At 47.3% G+C, this 19781-nt stretch overlaps 1 protein-coding gene across 3 annotated transcripts in view; it reads left to right on the top strand.

The window, feature by feature from the left end:
• The window catches only part of PSMD1 (proteasome 26S subunit, non-ATPase 1), an 81917-nt gene extending 78784 nt beyond the window's left edge, over positions 1-3133 (top strand). For all 3 annotated transcript variants that reach the window (XM_054722764.1, XM_028137260.2, XM_008160206.3), the window contains 2 exons: positions 965-1120; positions 2886-3133. In XM_054722764.1, the coding sequence (XP_054578739.1) occupies positions 965-1111 (147 nt within the window). In that variant the 3' untranslated portion in view covers positions 1112-1120; positions 2886-3133. The remainder of the gene's footprint in view (positions 1-964; positions 1121-2885) is intronic.
• The last annotated feature ends 16648 nt before the right edge of the window (positions 3134-19781 follow it).

Raw genomic sequence — 19781 nt, 5'->3', positions numbered from 1 at the left:
AAAACTTGACTTTTCATTTGTAGATTGTCTTTTGAGTCTAAAATTATGTTTTTTTCACAAATAATAAAGTATCTATTATTAGACTAGGGTGCTTCTCAAACATTAACGTGTTTATAAATCACCTGGAGATCTTGTTAACAGGCAGATTCTGTAGATCTAGGGTAGGGACAAGTTTTATGCATTGCTAGCAAACTCCCAGGTGATAATGATTCTACTGGTCCTGGACCACAATTTGAATAGAAAGGCATGGTACTAGAATATAGTATTAGAATACCATATTTTGGACAGTAAACATTCTCCCTGCAGTCAGGCTAAAGCTAGTACTGAGAAACACTATTCTTTGTTGTTGTTGTTGTTAATCCTCACCTGAGGATATTTTTTCCATTGATTTTTAGAGAGAGTGGAAGGGAGGGGGAGAGACACAGAGAGAGAAACATCAATGTGAGAGAGACACATCGATTGGTTTGTCTCCCACACTTGCCCTGACCAGAGCTGGGGATTGAGCCTGCAACTGAGGTACGTGCCCTTGACCGGAATCGAACCGGGGACGCTTCAATCCTCCGGCTGATGCTCTATCCACTGAGCCAAACCAGCTAGGGCTGGGAAATAGTATTCTTAAATTGCTATGCATTATGCAAATAGAGCAGTGCCACTTGTTCTGCCTTCCAGAGCCACCGGGTTAAGTTTGCAAATACTCCTTATCCATTATAATGGACATTGACATTGCTTTCTTCATCCGGCCTTACTAACCCAAAAGAATAGGTCAAGAAGATTAGCATAACACAGGCACAAATGCCAGGTTTCCTGACTCACCTAGTAAAGTGTAGTTCTAGCCCAGTTCTTTGTTTCCAAATTATTCGGGCAATCTTAAAGTACCATTTAAAAAATGTGCACTCTAGATTCTGGAACAACCTGGAATATGAGAAGAGCCTGTGCCTCTTCATTCCCTGCTTTGTGTTGACAGCTCTCCATTGGAGGTGTCATCATTCTGAAGGATACCAGTGAAGACATTGAAGAGCTGGTGGAACCCGTGGCAGCCCATGGCCCGAAAATCGAGGAGGAGGAACAAGAGCCAGAACCCCCAGAACCATTTGAGTATATTGATGATTAAGAACCAGAGGTGTGTGGAACAAAATTGTGTATCAAGAGAAATCTCTGTCAGTTCTTCAGAAAAGTTTTATGTGGGGACATTGCTCACTTTTTCCCTTTCTTTTGTGCTTAATCCCTATTTACCTTAAAAAAATGTATTAAATAATTTCCCCCTCCCCTTTTTATCTCTGCTTACAATCATAACCACCAATTCCTTTTTCTTCTTTGATTCTACCCTATAGTGTACTACCAATACTGTTCAAAGTAGCTGGTCTGCAAACTTTTTATAGGTCTGTGAGGAGGTAGAAAGCTTGCTTTGGATGTAAATCTGCTCAGTGCTTCTTTTATCAAAACAGCCTTGCATCCCTCTCACCCCAAAACAAGTCAGCTAAACTAACAGTTTGCTAAATGATGGAGTTGATTTACATTGTGATATAAGCTCCTTGTAGATCAGTTACAGTTTGTGGGCCAATGATGGTCTATAGATTACACTTTGAGTAGCACAGGCCTGCACCTCTCCCTGATTCTTCTCTCCCTTTCCTTTGGCAATATTTTCAGCACTAAAAGCCTTAACATTTATTTATATAGTGAAATTATTGAACATCTAGTATGTATGAAACACAGTGCCTACAGGTACTTTGGGGTCATTTAGACTGTAACACAAAGCTTTGTCCAGTTGAAAAAGATTATTATTATGCCGGCATTCTACAATGTTGGGGGGGGGGGGGCGCGTTAAAAGGCAAAAGTTTGGAATAATCTAATTTCACAAAATTGTCATTCATATTTCCCCCATTTTTTTTAATGGTCATCACATATTTGAAGATGTATGATCAAGCTTCCTTAATTCCACCCTAGTTCAAATACATTATCAGACAGATATTAATTTATTCAACTCTTGAAAGAAAATAAGAACAGTATCATTGCACAGATGGTATAGCTCAGAGGTTGAGCATTGACCTATGAACCAAGATATCATGGTTCAATTCCCAGTCAGGCCATAGCCCGGGTTACAGGCTTGATCCCCAGTGTGGGGCATGGAGGAGGCAGCAAATCAATGATTCTCTCTCATCATTGATGTTTCTCTCTCTCTCTCCCCTTCACTTCCTCTCTGAAATCAATAAAAATATATTTAAAAGAACAGTATCATTTATTACAAAATAAAAATATATTTAAATGTCAGATTACAAATCTAACAACATGATTATTGTACACTGACTAGCAATTAATGAAAGCTTTTACAGAAATGTCAGCTATATATTAAAGCATAAACCCTGTCATTAGTAGGAAAATATATCCAAGCCTCTGAGTGACAGTTTAGACCTAAGAGAGAGGGTGATTTATACTAACGTCCTTTCTATCTAGACTTGTTCTTGAAAATTCTCTTTCAGAGAATTTCTCTTTTCAGGAAATCTTAATGGTTTCTTCCTCAGCTTTCCCAGCCAGCACAATACAGTATTACTACCATGAGCACTCAGTCTCTGTATAACCAACTCACATTAGCCTCCCTTCTTCCTTTCACTGAAGACCCCCTGATTAAGTCATTCAAGGCAGTTAGTACAAGATGGCTTAGAAATGTTTTAGTTGGAAATTAGATTCTTATTTTCAAAAGGATAAAATACTCAATCCAATAGAAATGTGAAAATAGAGTCTATTGTAGCACAAACTGGCATATGAGGACTGTATAGGCATGGTTAGGGGCTAGTTTTAGACTTCAACAGCTAGTAGTTTAAAAGAAAACAAACCGTTTTTTAAATAAAGAATGACCCTAGCTTTGCTTCCCTTCTCCCTTTCCCCAGGATCTCATTGCTCACCTGAAGAAGGTTGTCCAGGTTCATATTGGAAATGTCTATGAGGAAATTCATGTTGAGACCTGCTATTCACTGCATGTATCATTGCCTCTGCACTGACCTGAAGAACCTTGTCTCCAAGTCTTTGGTTGAAGAGAAGATATATGACTATTTAGTATGCTCTTTCACACAACTTGGTTTTCAAATAAATATATTAAAATCTCCAGATGGACAAGGACTGTTCGTTTGTTTGTTTGATTGTTTGATTTTCAGCCTGGATTTTAAATAAATGGGCTTAATGCCTTTCACTACCACCATCACCACCTTCATGAAATGCCTAAACTGAAAGAGCTAAAACCTTGATTGCTAGGATGAATATGTATGACTTTTATACACACACACACACACACACACACACACACACACACACACTAGGGGCCCAGTGCACAAATTCGTGCACCTTGAATTGTGGTCCGTGATGCTACAGTGGGCACAGGGGCAGGTCTCAGCCCATCCTCTGTGCCCCCGCCCGGCCCCTCCCACCACAGCACCTGCACCCACCCCCCCCACCCCCGTTCCCTGTCTGCTGGCAGCCCCAGTCCCACCGCCGCAGCTCCCACACACTGACAGCACCAGCCCCGCTCACACTGGCTGACCACTCAGAGCAGTTGGGGCTGGCGCCAGCAGGGGCGATCAGGGCTGGCAGCTACTGATGGCGCCTAGCGATGGGGACCAGTGCCGGGCACCAGCAGCGTGTGCAAGTGGGGCCAGCACTGACAGTGGGTGCAAGTGGGGCCGTCACTGGCAGCGGGCATGAGCAGGGCTGGTGCCGGCAGCAGGTGCAAGCGCCAAGCGTGACCACGGGCGCGGCAGCAAAGAATTTTCAGTAGTTACCAGAGGCTCACCCCAATGACAGCAACCAGCACCCCACCTTGGTCTGGCATCCCCACGCACCTGCTCCACCATTCTGCCAGGGCCAATGCCTGCCATGTTCTGCACATGCCCCCTGGTGGTCAGTGCACATCACACTGACCAGTTGTTCTGCTGTTCAGTCTATTTGCATATTAGGGTTTTATAGATATATAAACACATACACATATATATATTTTTTTATTTTATTTTTATGAATACTTAATTGGTTTTGAGAGAAAGAAACATTGATGTGAGAGCACATCTTTCAACTGCCTCCTACAGAACACTGGAGATTGAGCCAGGGCATGTGCCCTGACTGGGAATCAAACCAGCAATCTTTTGGTGCATGGGACAACGCCCAACCAACTAAGCTACAACAGCCAGGGCATATGACTTTCAAATTTATGACAGTTAAACTATTTCATAGATGATTTGAAAAATAAGGGGGGAAAAAACAAACCCTGGTTCAGAGCAAGTGGAAGGGAAGTGGAGAGGCAGAGAGAAAGAAACACCAATGTGAAGAGATACATCAATTGGTTGCCTGCACATGCCCCAACCAGGGCCAGGGATCGAGCCTGCAACCGAGGATCCTTCAGTCTGAGGACCCATGCTCTATCCACTGAGCCAAATCAGCTAGGGCTTTTTTTTTTTTTTTTTTTAAGGTATTGAAGGTGTGGGTGCCATCATTTATTGAAGTCCCTTTAATCCAAGAGAAATGTAGTCTAGGCAGTTCAGGTACATTTTTTTTTAAAAATAAGCATTGCTTATTGTTTCCTGCTATTGACCTTGTTAAGAACAATAGATATAAACTATTCAGTTTCATTTGGCTACAGAATCTGATGATGTACCTTTTTTCTCCTTTTCCATTTTTCATGTTTTTAGTAATTGAGATATAAGTTAAATGTAATTAAAATGGAGACATTTGAAGTGTATACAATTTGGTGAGTTTTGACAAGTACATGTTTTATTTCTATATTACCAAACCTTTCTTGGATGCTGAACTTTTGAAATAAGCAAGCATGGTCGTTATTCTACTACTTGTTTTGGGGTTTTTTTTTTTGGCATATGAAATGGATCTCTGATTTACTGGGATATGGCAATAAGAGCTAGATTTGGTGGGCAGAGATTGGTTGTGGGGTTTTTGTGTCTTGGTCTTCAGTCATATAAAAGATCGTTTCTAACATTTATACATGAATCATTCTTTGCTTTAACCTTGATTCTTTCACTTTCTAGAGGAAACAAACTCTTGGGTAGGTAGATCAGTCCTAATACATTTGTCTACTACATCTTTGTTAGGTCCAGGTCTAAAGGTTACTGATCCCAAAGGATGGCTCACTCATTGGTTAATTTCATTGTGTCCCCTCCTTTGTAAAGTCCTTGTTTCCTCAATATCAGATGCTCCTATAAAAGAGATTATCTCATTTCCTAGACACTTAATTAGTTATGTCCTTCCTGTTTAAGCTCCTAGCATTTCAGACAGAGTGAACTCTAACATTTCCCTTAATATATTAAATGTTTAAAAAACAGAAGTCTCAATGATGTTATTGTCCAAAATTGAGTAGTCTGGAAGAGGTGGTACATTCACTGGTCTTGAGCCAAAGTTATTAAATTCAGTCCAAAATAATAGACTGAACTTCAGGAGCAGGCAACACTAGTTCCTGGCATGCAGTACAATTTAGAATTTATATTTTGGTCTTAAATCGTGAGGTTCTAGCTTTAAAAAACAAGCTAAAAAGAAAAATGGCTTCTTGGATCAGATTATGATGAGACTCTGATGGGGTTTTTTCCCCCTAGATTTCCTAGGAATGCATAGCACTGAATGAGAACTAAGAAGTAAATAAGTCTAAGGTGAAATAAGTCATGTCTGAAGACAGGATTGGAGCTAATTGACACATTCTGTAGAAGAACAAGAAAGGAGAATGGCTGCAATTATTCCCAATGATGTCATTGTAGCACACTGTGTCAGAATTGAAGCCTTGTGGGATGCACAGATGGAAGGAAATGGTTTGATTTCTTGGATTGGACTTAATCCTGGAATCATCTTTACTACCCGTCTGCAGATAAATGACTGCTGGCTCTGCCTTTTAAATACTCTTTCTTGGCATTCATGACAAATCTTTTCCTCCTGTCCCTGACCCCTTTGTTTAACAGATTGAGTAAATATTTAGCTTTATTTGAGCACTAGAGCCTGGTGCACAACATTTGTGCACAGGGGGGCGGGGGGAGATAGGGGGGCATCCTTCAGCCAGGCCTGCGCCCTCTCCCAGTCCTCTCCTAAGCCGGCAGTCGGACATCCCCTGAGGGGTCCTTAGCGCTTCCTCTGAGGTGGGAGAGGCTCCCACCACCGCCACTGCACTTGCCAGCCATGAGCCCAGCTTCTGGCTGTGCGGCCCTCCCCCTGTGGGAGCTCACTGACCACCAGGGGGCAGCTCCTGCATTGAGCGTCGGCCCCCTGGTGATCCATGAGCATCATAGCAACCAGTCATTCTGGCATTCGGTCGATTTGTATATTAGCCTTTTATTATATAGGATTTCTTTGTGCAGGGATTCTTGGGCTCTTTGGCAGGTCCCACTCCCTATGACTGCTTTTTAACTCTAGCCTTCTCAGAATTTGGTCTTGGGTTTTCTCATTCTGCCCAATCTCCAAGCAATTTTGTCCATCCCACACCTTCGTTCACTGTCTTTTTTTTTTCCCCCCCACTGTCTTTTTGTTCATGACTCCCAATCCACATCCCTCCCATATCTTCATCTGAGCTGGCTGCACATCCAACCACAGGGCATACCTATTAGGGCTGCCTCACGGGCAGTTATAACAGTGTATCCAAAGCACGTCCAGCCTCCTATTCCTCCTCCTTGGGGCTAATGACAACCCCTCCATCCGGTGGTCCACACGAGAAACAGGATTCACCCTTGACTCCTCTGAAATATCCCCAGTTCATCCACCCTCCCCCACTGTTTGTGCCCCTAGTTCAAGCACTTAACTATCTCCCTTTAGACTTGACCCACTTTAATCCATTCTCCAAAATTGAGCTTTTTAAAATGCAAATCATGAGTCTCCTGCTTAAACTCTCCCAGTGGTTCTTCGTTGAATAATGCCCACATACGTTGCTATGTGTGCAACGCTATTCAAGGCTTTAGTTGTTGCTCACCTCTCCAGCCTCCCATTTCTTCACTCTCCTCCCACCTCCTGCTCGGAACCACTTTCACTTCCTCCAAAAATTCATTGTCATCTCCTAGCCTTTGCACATATCATTCCCTCTGCCTGAATTACCCTCCTTTCTTCACTCCCACCCTCTCCCTCTAGGTCTTTAGGTCTCCATTTATAGGGACTTTCTCCAAGAAACCCACCCCAGACTCCCCCACCAGAGCTGGACTAGGTCTTTCTGCCTTCCCAGCACCCAGTATTGCTCCCGATTGTTCCTGTCACATATTATTATCTGTTGCCTAGTTGACTTGCCTATCTTCCCCCACATTAGTCTTGCTCACCATTATAATCCTAGCACAAAATGTATGATCACATATTTATTGACTACCTGTATTGTCCAGAACAGTGAAAGCCACAAGTGAGCGCTAGGAATAATTGGAACAGTCCATGAGTGCATAAATGGTGATTCATTCATCTGTCTTTAAGCCTCTTCCCCAGGGGTCTAAATGTCTCTTCCTATTCCTCTTCTGCAGTGACTTAATGCTTCTGCTGAGGACTGTTTTTCAATTGGTTTTACTCTTTGGGAACCCTGGCTTTTCTTTGTGTGTGTAGACCTAACTGAAACCTAACTGGCATAAGATGAGAAGAAATGAGGTTGGGCAAAGAAGTTTTGTGGCTTTGTCCCAGACCCCTCTCCAAACCCCTTCTCTTCATCATAAATGAGACAACACTTCCACTTTCTACAGAAAATTCCTGAGAGGGTGCTTAGCTTGATTGCTCCTAGAGCTCAAGTGTCTTTCCTACCCTCTCATTTTTTACAGTTAAAAGCTTAAGGGCCCTTCTAAGCCAAGCTGCATAATGGAAGGATAGTGGACTTTGGTTCACTTGTTCCTTAGTGGTTTCCTCATTTGTAGAGAGGAAATGATGTCCACCTCAAAGTTGTTGCAGGGATCAAATGATAATGGCTAATTATTACCAGCTTACTATGTGCTGGACACTGCTAGGAATCACACATGTTGATGTCCTCATTCCTCACAACTACCCTAAGAGGAGAGTGCTATTGTTTGAAATAATCTATGTTTAAGAACCTAACACTTAGTAGGCATTCACTAAGTTTTATTTGGATCAGAATGGTATGCCCTAACCCCTCATTTCACACATGGGGACACTCAAGAGTGACCTCTTCAATATCGAAGGCCATTTTTTACATTTGTGTTTTCAGTTCATCTTTGCATTAAGCTGGTCTCTGGCCTCTTTTCTGGCCTTGTTTGATCCAAATTGGCAACAAATGGCAAATAGTCATTTCTTTGCCTATCCTATATCCACACTCTGCTCTAAGTTAGTGTCTTCCTCCATACTCCTAAACCATATCAGAGAGGGATTGTCAACAGAAGCAGTATTTCCAAACACCCACAGCCTCTACAACAGCTGCTCCTAATGGCATCTGCCATCTGTTTGCTGGGATCTGTGCAGTTCCTTTGGTGCGTGCACTGTTTTCCAAATCAAAGTTATTTATGTGTAATAAAATTGCATCCGGGGGGTAATTGCCTTCAAGACCTTGGGCATTACACAGAGCCAGGATTTGGCAAAGAGTTGGACAGAGATAAAGAATTTCCCATTAAGTAGTATTCCCATGACCTGGTGCGAGCAACCTCTGACTTGTGCCAGGATCTCTCAGAAGCCCTGATTCATGTTCGAAAGATTTAAGAGGTTTACAGGCTTTCTGCCCATCCAAGGCTTTCTGCATATGCTGGGTATGAACTAGTCTCTCCAAAATAAGGGTGGACGACGGGTCCCTAAGCAAGTTCCTTCCTTTGTTCCTGGATAAGAAGCCAGGTGGGGCCCTGACCAGTTTGGCTCAGTGGATAGAACATCGGCCTTTGGATTGAAAGGTCCCAAGTTCAATTCTGGTCAAGGGCATGTACCTAGGGGGCGTGCAGGAGGCAGCAGATCCAAGTTTCTCTCTCATCAATGTTTCTAACTCTATTCCTCTCCCTTCCTCTCCGTAAAATCAATTATATATATATATATATTTAAAAGCCAGGTGGGGGTATTCACTAACGCTTCACTGCCAGCACCCAGTCTCCTCAAGCACATATGACACGTGGCTGTTACAGTAATTTGTTGTTTTCCAATGGTTTCCTATGTGTGTAGGATTTCACTTTTTCAGCCAGTCTATAAATATAAGCTCCTTAACAGCAAGCCCCAAAGTATCCCCCAAAGAGCCTGCCAGAATGTTTGGTAACACCTGCTGGTTTCAAATTAAATAATTGCTTGAGCTTGGGGAGTCTGGTGATGCCCTTGATCCTGGCTTACTCTTCTCCATGGCTCTTATATGTTTGTTTATTGTCTGTCTCCCCCTATTAGCATGTGAGCTACATGGGAACAAGTGGGGGTTATTTTTAATGACTGCTGTATTCCTAGTGCCTAGAGCAGCAGTTCCTGGCTCATTGTAGGCTTTCAGTAAATGTTAGGTGAATGATGGAAGGATGGACAGATGGGTGGATGGACAGAGGATAGTGGCAAACAATCATTTAGCTCCTGTGTGCTAGGCACTCTGTTCACATTGCCATTCTTAATCCTCACAATTCTATTGCGAGGTAAATATTATCTTCATTTTACAGAAAGGGCTTAGGAAGGATAAGTGTACATAATTACCCAGGTCATGCTGACTACAAAACCTGTTTCTTTTTGGTTTTGCTTATGTTTATATTTTAGCTACTATGGAAATGATTCAGCAGATCTGGAGACCAACTCAGAAATCCATCAAGTTTAGCCAGCATTCAGATGATTCTGATACAGATGATCCAGAGACCACACTGTCCTATGCAAAGCTACCTCTAGAAGACAAGCCCCCTGGCTGTTTACTAGTAGATGGATACAGAGATAGGGAGGACCCCAGAACCCCAAAGCATAGCATTCAGTAAAAGCCCTCCTTAGAGGAAGGATGTATCACTACCAATAGAGTATGAATATACCTGGAGACAGAATGTATTTCCAAGGAGGGGTCCCCAGAAATGAAAAGAATGTCAGAAAGTGGAACTGCTGTCCAGCTGTGGCCCCTAGGACAGGTCTATGTAGTACATGTGATATAAGGCTTCCTGGCTTTCCTACCTTCAGGCTCTCCTACACTCCCCATGGCAATTGCAATTCACCATCAAAAAGGACTTAGGGCCCTGGCTGGTGTGGTTCAGTTAGTTGAGTGATGTCCCATGTACTGAAAGGTCGCTGGTTTGATTCCCACTCAGGGCACATACTGAGGTAAGATCCCAGTGGGGGTAGGTGCAGGAGGCAGCTGATCGATGTTTCTCTCTTCCTCTCCCTTCTCTCTCTAAAAATCAATAATTTTTAAATATGTTTTTATTGATTTCAGAGAGGAAAGAAGAAGGGAGAGAGAGAGAGAGAGAGAGAGAGAGAGAGAGAGAGAGAGAGATACATCAATGATGAGAGAGAATCATCGATCGGCTGCCTCATGCACTTCCCCTACTAGGGATTGAGCCCACAACCCATGAATGTGCCCTTGACCAGAATCAAACCTGGGACCCCTCAATCCACAGGCCGACGTTCTATCCACTGAGCCAAAAAGCTAGGGCAATCAATAATTTTTTTAAAAGGACTCGGGGGGTGTCTAACTCTGGCAGCAGCCTATTTTATGAGCTGCTTCTTGCTCTCTTTCCCAGAGCCCTGGGGTAGGCCTACTGAAGAGCCCGCAGGGGCAGCCAGGATGCACCCCTTACTCTGAGAAGTGCCCCACTCTGGCCCCCAACCTGAGACTCCGTGGCTTGCAGTGGCTCAGGGTGATTGATACCATCACATCACCAGAACACACAATGCCTGTGAGTGGATGCCATGCAGTCAGGCCTGCCCCACCGCAGCCTGAACGTGGGTGCCTCAGCCTCTACAAAGCGCTGAAAGGGGAACTGCGTTCGCTTCCCCCAGTAACACCTCAGCCATCAGCAAGCAGAAGGCGAGAGGACCATGGCTCCCGGGTCAAGCGAGGACAGCCGGGCCAGAATTCCCATCAGCAGACAAAGTACCTGCTGGAGCCAACACAGCAGAGGCCCGGGAAAAAATAATTTCATTTTTCTTAAAATAATTTGATCAACATATATTTGTAATTTTAATGGTATTTATGGGGAAAATAGGCTTCCTTACATGTATTATGTGGTTTAGAAACGTATTTCTTTTTAATGCGGTCAAGGAGTCAATAACAGTCCGAATCCAGCCACTAACAGAGCTGCTTAGTCTGTGCTCAGTCCCTCAGCATTCTCTAACCACCAGTTCAAGACAAAGCCATGCTCTGGCAGTGGAGCTGATGCTAATGAAAAATATGGACAAGCATTTCAGCTCAGGAGAAAGCCAATGGGACCAGAGCAAACTGGGAAATCAAATCTACAGATGACTAGATTTAGCTCATACATCTATACCACATTAGAGAAGATCTAAGACAAGCTCATTCATCCATTTATTCACCTGTTCTCTAGAGAACTTCGATAATGCTTTAGCCCCGCCACCATTTGCATTCCTTCTGGTAAATGATGTCTGTACTTTCATTTCTCCCTGAGGGAACTGATGACCTCCTAGCTCAGCCCAGAATGGAGTTACTACACTCCGTCCCAAGGCCACTGTGATTGCTTCTAGGGAGAGCACCCGGCCCAAGTCAGGCCAATCCGAGGCAATGGGACCCAATTCTGGGACCTTGGTTCTAGCTACTGAGAACCACTCTCTCTTCCACTTCTGCCGTGGCCTCAAGCTGAGCCTCCACCACGTGAAGCCTGAATGTGGCTCCAACCCACAAGAACCCGAGCTATAGGCAGATCCAAATGGCATCCTGTGAGCCCCAAGTCCAGCTGTGCCTCTGCCTCCAGACTGTGAAGTTCCAGAAGCAATAAGTTCTCTTCTTTGCTTAAGTAAAACGCAAGCTGCATAGAGTAGAATTTGATACCAAAAGAGTATTTCAAGAGGAGCCGTTGCAGAGGGGTGTATGGGCTGAACTGTGTCCCCTCAAAATTCACATGTTGACGTCCTAACCTCCAGTACCTCAGAATATGACCGATGTGGGAAAGGACCTTTCAAGAGGTAGTTAAGTTAAAATGAAGTCATAGGGGTGGGCCCTAACCTGAAATGACTGGTGTCCTTACAAGAAGAGGAGATTAAGACACAGGCAGCACACAGACCAAGGGAGAAGGCAGCTACCTGCAAGCCAACCCTGCCTACACCTTGATCTTGGACTTCCTGCCTCTAGAACGGTGATACATTTCTGTTGTTTAAACCACAAGGCCTGTGATATTTTGTTATGGCAGCCCTAGCAGACTCACATACGGGGTTCACCAGCGGGAAAGATGAGGTGATTGAATAGGGCGGCATGAAAGAGGGGAGTCAGGGTGAGAAAATCATTGCAATCATCTACCAGGGAAATGAGGCTTGAGCTAAGGAGGAGGAGGAAGCAATGAAGAGAAGAAGATGAACATGGATTTGAGAGCCATTTTAGGCCAAATTGACCCAACTTGGTTATGATGATGTCTAATTGAAGGGAGGGATATCAAGCTTCGGGCTGGACGCTGATGATGCCGTGTCCATCCATGTCCACTAGGGGAGGGAGCAAAGTCAGAGGCAGCGAGTGGTGGTTGTGGACTGTACCTGTTTGTCCTTTCTACATCTGGTGCCTCTTCCCACTCGGGGTTATTGCTCCTGAGGCTGGACCTGGTCAACTCACATTTGTATCTCCTCCACTCCCATAGCCTGGAGCACAGGTTCTCAGGGTGGGGCAACTATCCCTGGGAACAAGGCATTTCACACACTGGTGGGGTATTTTGGGTTTCCACAATGATTGGGGAACTCAACTGGCATTCCTGGTAGGAGCCTGCCACGCTGGACATCCTCGTGTTGTGGCTGGGGTAAAAACAGTCTCGGTCTTGTTCAGAACTTTACCAAGAGCTGGTCATCATTTTGAGCTACTCAGTCGCCACCACAGCAAACCTGCACCAGGCTCAGCAACTGCCTAAGGCCACATGCATGCGCCAGACTTCTTTTTATGTCTCCTGGGTAGTCAGCCAGCCACTTATATGGAAATATATATTATTTTGTAACAAGTTGCTTTCCTTTTATTTCTATTACAGCTAGGGCATTATATGATTCTTTTTTAAATTATGTGGGTGAGTAGGCTATATTATCTGGGAACTTCATTTTATGATAGAAAAGAAGATGTTACAAAACATGTTATTAAAGGGGGTGTCTGGGAAGATAGAGACTCAGCATCCAGGGTGGCCAGGCAGCCTCACTGCAGAGCCCCTCTGAGGCCTCCCTGCCGGTTCCCCCAGCAGGCCTGGCCTTGGCTGTTGGCCGCCTCTACCCTATAAGGCCATGTGAGGGCTGAGCAGGCAGAGAAGATGAATGGGCTCCCCTCGCTGGCGCCTACAGCTCCCGTGGTTTCCCTGAGGGCAGGGGGTGGAGCTATGGAGGGCTGGGAGCCAAGCAGCGGCCTAAGAGAGGGCCCCTCCCACGCTTGGGCTTGACTGTGCCCCAGGCCCCTGAGCAGTCCCTGATCAGATCAAGAGCAGGTCAGACTTTCAAGTGCAAGAAAGGGACATTGCCTGTCCACAACCCATTACTGCCCTCTAGACACATGTACACACATTTCCATAGTACAGAGGTTCTAGAAAATGTGAGTCAGGCCAGACCAGAGCTCTGAGGGCTCCTGACACCAGGATGAAGGGCAGGGAGGGAAAACTGTCCCTTGTTTTGGCCTTTCCCCCAGATCTATGTTCTGGGTTTGATGCTTCTGGTGGAGATGGCAAAAGGCCTGGCTGGGTGGTTGTGTGGCCACAGTTGGCCTGGTCAGACCTGGCCTTCCAGACCCAGACAGCTGAGACACAAGGCCTTGGTGTCCAGACCAAGACCTGGACACTTTGGGGGCAGGGTCACCACAGTGCACCACTATCCAGGGGCACCCCTGGATGTAGCAGTGGGTTATTCAGCACCCCCACCTTCCCGGAGGGCCAGGTCCAGCCTCCTGATGCTCCTGGGACCCCGCCCTAGGCTCTGCCTCGTGGACACATCACTGGATGCTCAGTCCTCTCAAACCAGAGTGCTCAGCACAGGAAGTGCTGCTCAGCAGACATGTGGCTCATCCAGACAGATGTCAGCTGCTCCTTCCCCCCCAGGCTCCAGCAACCAGGTCCTCTCTCTTGTTTTTCACCCTGTGCCCATCTATAAAGAGAACTCAGCTCCCCCTTCAAGGGCCCCCACCCAAGAATCCTCCCACAGAAAAATGTGCAGATGGCATGAGCGGTTCTGAGGGGCCATAATAGTGTGAATTAGATTTGATCACAGGTCTCTGAACCACCAAGGTGATAGCAGCTTAAATAAGACAGATGTTTGTTTCCCTCTGTTCAGCAAAGCTTTGGGTAGTTAGTGCAGGGCTGGCCTGGTGCCCCGTGTCAGGGATCCATGCTCCTTCTATCTTCTTGTTTCCCTAGACCCATTGTTCCTGGACCTTCTCAAAGTAAGGCTGCAAATACTCAGGGGAAAGGGTGACAACTTTATCTCCCAGAAACATCTGAGCCAGGACAAGTGTTGCTACACAGAACGCTGTTCCAACATCTCTGCCTGCTTCAGCACCTCCCCCAGGTCTTGGCAGGCCCTCCTGCGACCTGGGCCAGGCATGGAGTCACAGGAGAAGGAGGCCACTCCCCGGACTCCAAGCGGGAGGTAGGAGGGGGCACATGTCCGTGTCCCTCCACCTCTCCTCCTCTCTGGGATGGAACCTGCTCTGCCCGCAAGAAGCCTGTGGAGACCAGACTCCTGATTACTTGCTCAAGCAAGCGATCAGCTTGAACACACTCAGCAAAGGAGACTTTGCCTCCTACACGCAGAGGTGTTTTAAAAAGCCAAGGGCAGGGTGCAGCCTCCTCCGGAAGCACTGGAATCAGACATGGGGTCCCCAGACTCCAGGGAGAACCCTCCCAGGGGGCTTAGCTCTGTGCAGGCCACCCACTGCTCTGGGCTCACACGGTACAGGCCAAGCCACAGGGAGAACTGATTTTCCGGCTCAGTCCCGCGCCGAGTCCAGAGAAGAGAGAGAGGCAGAGGCGCATTGCTGGGGTCCCACCTGCAGCTCTGCCTGACTCAGGCCGGCTCCACCTCTGGCTTCCCTGTGATGTGCACCAACAAAGCCCTTTGAGTTTAAGCTGTGTGGAGACGGGTTTCTGTCCTGGCTGCGGAGGAGTCCTGGCCTGACTTTGTAGGAGTTGAGGCGGGAGGGAAGGAAAGGGCAGGGGCCCCACGAAAGGGAAGGCGGAGGGCAGCTGCGTGCTTTTCCGCCTTTCTTCCTTCCCTGGGTCGGAGCTGGGGCGCGGAGGCGGTGTGTGTGTGGGGGGCAAGGGGGGGTGTAAGGAGGGCGGGTGTTGCCTGGGGTCCAGTGATGGGAGGAAAACAGAGATGCCCAGGCCTCCGGGTGGGAACGGGCTCCGCTCCAGAGCGCGTGTGATTTCTGGGAACCTGTCCGCGCTCTGATCGTAGGGCTGGCACCTCCAAAAGCCGGGTTCCTGGAAGTGACCGCGGGGGCGGGGCAGACGCGGGCGCCTGGGGCCAAGCCGAAGCCAACTTTCCGCCGGGCGGCGCCCAGGTGCCGTTGGGATGGCTGCTGCCTTAACACCGTACCCAAGGCCCCGGCGGATCCCCCTCTTCCCAGGATGGAGGACCTGCCGTGAGCCCCGCGCCCAAGACCCAGGTCCCTGGGGGGAAGCTCCGCGGCCCCGTATTCGCTCCCTCCTGGGGGAGCGGCCGCGGCTGCACCGGCCCCCGAGCCAGCTGGCGCGTCTGGGCGGCTTGATCCGCTGAGAGATTTATTCCCCGCGGGGCGCCAGGCTGGGGAGGCCCGACCTGTCCCGGGGGCTGGCCGCGGGCCCCAGAGGCTCCTGGCGCTCTCCCCAGACCTTCCGTCCAGCGGGTCCCACACATGGAGCGCCCAACCCAGCCGCCCAGGTTGCTGCCCGCACCTCCAGACTTCCTTTCTGATCGGGCAGGTCTGACAAAGGGCATGTCTGAGGCCCCAGGTGGCTCTGCGGCCGCGGGGGACCACTTGGAAAGGCGGCAGTGACCTGCCAAAGTCTCTCCTCACCGCCCAGAGTTTCACTTTTGGTTTCGTGTGTCCTTTAGTAAAAGGCTTCGTCCCAGGGGTGAATGGAGCTCTACATCTTGGCTTTGGTCTCAGGTTCAGTGGAGCCCCTGGGTCTTTCATTACTGGTGGGGAGAAGGGAAAAAAGGGAGCGTTAATGGAACTATGTGCACGTTTTATCATCACGAATTAGGTACTTGTTTTATTAAGATTAATCCGCTATTTATTTGGTAACCCAGTTATCACTGTCTCACACTCTCTCTCACATCATAGGCTTCACCATGAATGCAATAAATGGTCCTGTGACGTTGGTCTGGGGCAAGTAGGTAGGACTGGCTCTGAGGCTCGGACAAGGAGGCCAGGGCATGCTTAGTGGCTCTAGAAATCTCATCTGAAACATTCCATGCAAAAGACAGGGACAGCCACATAATTCAACATGTTCTGTGTGTACCATGTTAGCTGGTCCTCAAGGTGTGCAGACCTATCAGGAAACCACCCAAATTCAGTCACTTTAGCATCTACTCTTCCAGTTCAGGCCAACGTACCATCCTCTTTGCTCACCTCACGTGCCCCACAATGTGTGTTTTACACGTGTTTGGAAACTAGTGATATTCCTCAAAAAACCTGAAGGGTCTGTATCTGGGAACACCCCTGATGAGAGCCCAGCAGAGTGTGCTTTCTTTGAAATGATCTTGGATCCAGATTTGCTCCTTGGGAAGTTCATTTTAAGGCCTGAGTCTCTTTTGTCAACCTCCTCCAGACCACAGAACTACTGGGGCTGTGATGTGACTCACATTTCTGGAACAAGGCAAGGACAGCACTCACGGCCCAGGTGGAAATCTGGTCTCCCCCACTTCCAGGCCTCCCTGCGTTCCTGCTCCCTGACAGCTCCCTTGGGGGCTGTATTCCCAGCAGGGTGTGCTCTCCTTCCAAGAAACCAAGCAGCTTGTGAGACACACCAACACTTGGGCCCTCCACCTCTATTGTCGACTCTGGGCCAGGAAGAAAGGTGGATCTGCATCCCTCACACATCAGGAGTTTTGGGCAAAACACAACTTTCCTGGAAGGGATTTTTTTTTTTTTCCTAAGCATTGCCTTGCAGTAGTTCATCTTTCGCTTGGTGCCTTGTATTTCAGTAGGCTGCTTGTTCAACCTGCTGATTAAATCCAGACCCTGCGCTTGCTCAGAGACATGTTCTTGGTCTGGGCGCCCCCTGCAGGAGCTCCAAGACAAGTTCAGTCCAGCTGGCTGCCAGGTTTGTTGGAGCAGGTCAACCTCATCCAACTCAGGGGTTACTGTTTACCAGCTCCCCCCTCACTGGGGATTGGTACCCCCTTCCTCTGCTTTTGTCTCAGCTCTTTGCCCGTCGGTAGAGACAGCCGCCGGGCATTTAGTTGCCTACTACAGCTGCAAAGATGACTTCATTCAAGAGCTGTGTAGCATGCTACAGGGATGCATGGCTTCCCACCCCTAAGGAGTTCGAGGGCCGGGGCCCACAGTGGGCTGTCAGCTGCAGAAGACTCGGATGACGTGTCGTTCTTAAGTGCAGAGCTCAGTCCGTTGCTTTGCTGACCAGTGCAAGGCTGGTTAGTTCCCCTGGAGTGTTCTGCATATTCCAAGAACTGAATTTGGTATCAAGTTTTTCCCAGCAGCAATATCTTGATAATTCTAGAATTTGAGAGGTGGATTTATGTGGATTCATTAAATGATTCTACGTTTGCCTGTGTTCGAAATTTTAATAATTAAACTAAATAGAAAGTCATCGTGGGCCCACTGGCAGCTTGGGGAAGCTGGAGTGGTCCAACAAGAACAACCCATTTAGGGCCAATGGGATGCCTGGCAAGCCTGAAGAATTGGGAAGGTCGGGCAGCGGGTTCAGTGCACTGCTCTGCACTCATGGAACATGCAGAGCAGAGCCACCCTGGGTGTACCCAGGGGAAGCTGCAGTCCTAAGCCACTTTGCCTTTGTGACAAAAGTGTGCTTTGTACTCACACCAGGTTAAATAGGTTAAGTCTTACACGCAGTGGGCAGTGAGCCTCGTCCAAGCCACATAAGGAAAGGCAGTTCTTTTTGGTAAACCGCTTCCCAGAACCAAAGGGGTGGAGGGAGTTTTTTAACCATTACTGTTTACGCAAGCACAGGGCTCTGGTAAAGCACAACGCTTAATCTGTGAAACTGTGAAAACATTATCCACAGTATATATGGACGTGGTGTGAGAATTAAAATAACCTGTCCTGGCCGGGTAGTTCAGTTGGTGTGCGTGGATACACCAAGGTTGCAAGTTGGATCCCTGGGTCAGGGCATAATCAACCCATGAATGCATAAATGGAACAATAAATGGATGTGTTTTTTTTCTCTAAAATCAATTTAAAAAATTTATCTGTGTAATTCACTTATCATAATGCTTGGCACACACAGAGTCACCATATTTCGCTAATATAATGACCTGTAAGGTAGTAATAATAATAATAATGCCATATTTGGGATGTATTTATACTAAAAACTTATTTGAAATTAAAATTTAACTGGGTGTCCTGTATTTTGTCTGACAACCCCAGGCACACAGTGAGTTGACAATCAATTTAATTTTTATTACTATGAACAGGAAGATGATTTTCAATACATATTACCTGAAGAGGATGTCATTTCCTGCTAAACACAGCTTTTCTTTGAAGACAATCTCAAAAGAGCACAGGGAAGCGGGGGCTGGGGAGACTGGTGGCTGGGCAGATGGTGGCCACAGACTATCTTAGGGCTTCTCCAAAGGCAGGCTCCCCTACCTTCACCATGCCCTCTTCCCTGTCTCCACCCGCTTGGATGCATGGAGATGGAAGCATGGAGATGGTAAGACGGAGGCACCACCACACAGCCTCAATGTCTGGAATAGAAGGATTTCTCCATCTCTAGCCACCTCCCAGCCTCTAGCCAGAGTTGGGCAACTTCAGTTCAAGAGCACCATGTACAAGGAGAGATAAGATTTGCATTCCAGCTTATTTTATATATTTATCCTCACCAGAGGATATTTTTATTGACTTTGAAGGGGTTGGGGTGGTGGGGGGGACATCGATGTTAGAGAGAAACATGGATTGGTTGCTTCTCTTACAGACCATCGAACCTGCAACCTTCTGGTGTACAGGACAATTCTCCAACCAACTGAGCCACCCGGCCAGGGCTCCAGTTTTATTTCTAAAAAACAAATTTCGTGTGGGGAAGGGGTGGGGAAGGTTTTTCCAACAATCCCTGGAAACTGCTGAAGTGGGATGGAATTCTTGTGCCTGGAGCTTTAAGCAGATCTTGGGAGACATGTTCTAAGGTGGTCCTGGATCACTCCAGTAAAATTAAAATAACGAATCCCATCTTTTCCCGCGAACACTGTACAGTGAATCTTCTCTTGCGGGTTTCGTTTTTCCTGTGATGCAACTAGCTCCTGAGGCTGGAGCTTGAGCCTGTGGGTGCTCATCCCCAGAGCTGGGAACAAAGCCAGGGCCCCGCTGGTGGAAATGAACGAACGAACGAACGGCAGTGGTGGAGGGTAGAACCCGAGACGCGGACACGCAGCGGGCGACCCCCAGCGGGCAACTTCGCTTTACTTCCGCCCCGGGAAAGTTTGCCTCCAGAATTCCCAAAGCTCCCGCTTTTCCTCCCAGTATGCTCCGCGCCCACCGCGCCCGTGATTGGCTGCGCCTCCCCCACGTGACGCTGAGCAGGCGGCGGCGGTTGCCGGGGCGA

The sequence above is a fragment of the Eptesicus fuscus genome, chromosome 11 (assembly GCF_027574615.1).
Source record: "Eptesicus fuscus isolate TK198812 chromosome 11, DD_ASM_mEF_20220401, whole genome shotgun sequence".
Classification (NCBI taxonomy): Eukaryota; Metazoa; Chordata; class Mammalia; order Chiroptera; family Vespertilionidae; genus Eptesicus; species Eptesicus fuscus.
Note: the sequence above shows the minus strand (reverse complement) of the source record. Positions and strands in the feature narration are given on the sequence as shown.